Here is a 3,791-nt window from a genome sequence, read left to right on the forward strand (position 1 = left end):
GTCAATAAAGCAGAAATAGATGCTTTTCTAGAACTCTCTTGCTTTTTCCATGATCCAGTGAATGTTGGCAATTTGATCTCTGGTTCTTCTGCCTTTTCTAAAACCAGCTTGAATATCTGGAAGTTCACGGTTCACATATTGCTGAAGCCTGGCTTGAAGAATGTTGAGCATTACTTTACTAGCGTGTGAGATGAGTGCAATTATGCAGTAGTTTGAGCATTCTTTGGCATTGCCTTTCTTTGGGATTGGAATGAAAACTGACGTTTTCCACTCCTGTGGCCACTGCTGAGTTTTCCAAATTTGCTGGCATATTGAGTGCAGCACTTTCACAGCATCATCTTTCAGGATTTGGAATAGCTCAACTAGAATTCCATCACCTCCACTAGCTTTGTTCGTAGTTTGTTTCTAAGGCCCACTTGACTTCACATTCCAGGATGTCTGGCTGTAGGTGAGTGATCACACCATCGTGATTATCTGGGTCATGAAGATCTTTTTTGTACAGTTCTTCTGTGTATTCTTGCCATCTCTTCTTAATATCTTCTGCTTCTGTTAGGTCCATACCATTTCTGTCCTTTATCGAGCCCATCTTTGCATGAAATGTTCCTTTGGTATCTCTGATTTTCTTGAAGAGATCCCTAGTCTTTCCCATTCTGTTGTTTTCCTCTATTTCTTTGCATTGATCGCTGAAGAAGGCTTTCTTGTCTCTTCTTGCTGTTCTTTGGAACTCTGCATTCAGATGTTTATATCTTTCCTTTCCTCCTTTGCTTTTTGCTTCTCTTCTTTTCACAGCTATTTGTAAGGCCTCCCCAGACAGCCATTTTGCTTCTTTGCATTTCCTTTCCATGGGAATGGTCTTGATCCCTGTCTCCTGTACAATGTCACAAACCTCATTCCATAGTTCATCAGGCACTCTGTCTATCAGATCTAGGCCCTTAAATCTATTTCTCGCTTCCACTGTATAATCATAAGGGATTTGATTTAGGTCATACCTGAATGGTCTAGTGGTTTTCCCTACTTTCTTAAATTTAAGTATAATTTTAGCTAATAACTTAAATTTTTAGTATAGTACCGGCACAAAAAACAGACAAGTAAATCAAAGAAACAGAGTAGAGACCCCAGAAATAAACCCACGCACCTATGGTCAATTAATCTATGACAAAGGAGGCAAGATTGGGGAAAAGACAGTGTCTATGATAAGAGGTGCTAAGGAAGCTGGACAGCTGTATGTTGAAGGATGAGATTAGAACGTTTTCTCACACCATAGATAAAATACAAAAATAAATTCAAAATTAAAGGCCTAAATGTAAGACTGGAAACCACAGAACTCCTAGAAGAAAACACAGGCAGAACACTCTTTGACATAAATTGTAGCAACATTTTGGGGTCTCTGTCTCCAAAGGCAAAAACAAAAATAAACAAATTGGACCTAATTTAAACTTAAAAGCCTTTGCACAGCAAAGGAAACCATTGACAAAATGAAAAAATGTACTGAACGGAAAAAAATTTTTAAGTGATATAAACAACAGGCCAATAATTTTTAAAAATGGGTAATAAAATACTGACTATTTGTGCCGACAAGAGACGTCTGTTGGCCAACTCCATTGCTTCAACGTTGAGGTTATCATCTATTTCCTTGTTGCAGTGTTGACATTTCACTTTTTGATGTTCTTTTGTTTCTCCTTGGCCCAACTAAATAAAATACAGATCAAAACCAAATAATAGTACATGGACATTAATGTATCGTTTAGCATAAACCTCAAGAAATTCAAATACCAGTTTGGTTTAAGAACTCACAGAAAATCTGCTAGTTACATAAAAATGTTCAGATGAGTTTTGCACTTAGAAGTCATCTAGAAGGCTAAATAATTGCCAGTTTGTTGGGGAAAGAATTAGATCATATCTTTACCTTTGCATGGCACTGGTAAAAGTTTACAAAAATGAATACATTTTTTATCACACTTTAAACCACTAGTTCTGAAAGTGTGGTACCCCAGCTCTGTAGCATCACCTGGGTACTGTTAGAAAGGCACATTCTCAAAGCCTGCCACAGATCTGCTGAAGTTTTTTAAACACATTCCATGATTCTGCTACAGCTAAAGTGTGACAACACTTGAAACTAACCACTCACAGTAGTATAACAAGTGAACGTGGCTGTTAGGAGATGGGAATATGGATACCTCCATTTTATAGATGAGAAAAGTTGAAACTTAGATAAAATACACGTTTTATAAAAAATCATAAAGCTATTTATTAAGTAGCAAAACTAAGATATGAACCCAGGTTTTCTGAGTCCAAGGCCAACATTCTATCTGTAATACTAGAATATCTCTCATCTCTGCATCATAAAGAAGAGAATGTAGTTGTTTATTTATCTGCCTTCTGAAACAGATCAAATACCAGAGTTTGACCTTAACTTTGAGTTTGTATTAGAATTAGCTAGGTAAATGGATTAAAAATACATATTCCTCAGAACAACTGCATCAGAACCTGATAGAGGTTGGGAATCATGTGCTCTGTCACTACAGTCATATCTGACTCTTTGCAATCCCATGGATTGTAGCCCACCAGGCTCCTCTGTCCATGGGATTTCCCAGGGAAGAATACTGGAGTGGGTTGCCATTTCCTTCTCCAGGGGATCTTCCCCTCCCAGGGATCGAACCAGAGTCTCCTGCATTGGCAGGTGGTCTCCTGCATTGTGGGCAGATTCATTACCGCTGAACCAGCAGGGATTCCATATTTTGAATAAGCTTTCCAGGTGATTCTAACGCAGCCAGGTTAGCAAAAGGCCAGAGTTAGATATTGAGAACTACTATAAAAAAAATCCTTAGATTTGACTTGGTACTTTTCTTAACCAGAAATCCTATCAATATTTCCGCAAGCATAGGACTTGATTCTGGGCTTCCATCTGAAGCCTCAAGCACCTCTTACAGGATATAAAGTGGAGTTTTGCAAATCCTATTTCATAGCAACCAATTATGTCCACACTCTTAGCAGTTGTCCCCTCATATTGTGTGATGCAGAAAAATACTGCAGTGAAAATTGGACACGATAGGCAATGACAAACCAGAAAAAGCAACGAGCAGATCACAGGACAATTTTATTATTCCTCCAGTAGTCATGACTGCTGATGAATTATGTTCTCATATATGAATAAGAAGTCTGACCATGGAGATTCTAAAGTATGTCTCAGAAGCAGGAGGTGATATTTCACGATATCTATATCTTATGATGTGTGTGTGTGTGTTAGTCACTCAGTCGTGTCCGACTCTCTGTGATACTAGCTTTTAATTCTATTTTATGATAAAAATGTAACAGTAACCATAAACCAAGGCTTAGCAAATACTTCAATATATAATAGCCTAAATAAATACTGAATAAATGCTGTCCATCCTCAGTCTAGCAAAAAAAAATCTAGCTGTTTTATAAACCTCACTCTTTTCTTTTTATACTATCTTTTTAAAGTAGCTCTAATATACTATTCTTTCTTTTGAATTTACAATATTCAGTTCAGTTCAGTCACTCAGCCGTGTCTGACTCTTTGCAATCCCATGGACTGCAGCATGCCAGGCTTCCCTGTCCATCACCAACTCTCAGAGCTTGCTCAAACTCATGTCCATCGAGTTAGAGATGCCATCCAGGCATCTCATCCTCTGTATGCCTCTTCTCCTCCTTTCTTCAATCTTTCCCAGCATCTGGGTCTTTTCCAATCAGTCAGTTCTTCTCATCAGGTGGCCAAAGTATTGGAGCTTCAGCTTCAACATCAGTCCTTCTAATGAATATTCAGGACTGAT

The 3,791-nt window shown here is 38.1% G+C and overlaps 1 protein-coding gene across 1 annotated transcript in view; it reads right to left on the bottom strand.

The window, feature by feature from the left end:
• Positions 1 to 3,791, bottom strand: part of SLC9C1 (solute carrier family 9, subfamily C (Na+-transporting carboxylic acid decarboxylase), member 1) — a 111,100-nt gene that overhangs the window by 56,864 nt on the left and 50,445 nt on the right. Inside the window, exon 12 of the mRNA XM_010852747.1 lies at positions 1,564 to 1,689. Within this exon, the coding sequence (XP_010851049.1) occupies positions 1,564 to 1,689 (126 nt within the window). The remainder of the gene's footprint in view (positions 1 to 1,563; positions 1,690 to 3,791) is intronic.

The sequence above is a fragment of the Bison bison genome, unplaced genomic scaffold, assembly GCF_000754665.1.
Source record: "Bison bison bison isolate TAMUID 2011002044 unplaced genomic scaffold, Bison_UMD1.0 scf7180017864314, whole genome shotgun sequence".
In the NCBI taxonomy this organism is placed as follows: domain Eukaryota; kingdom Metazoa; phylum Chordata; class Mammalia; order Artiodactyla; family Bovidae; genus Bison; species Bison bison.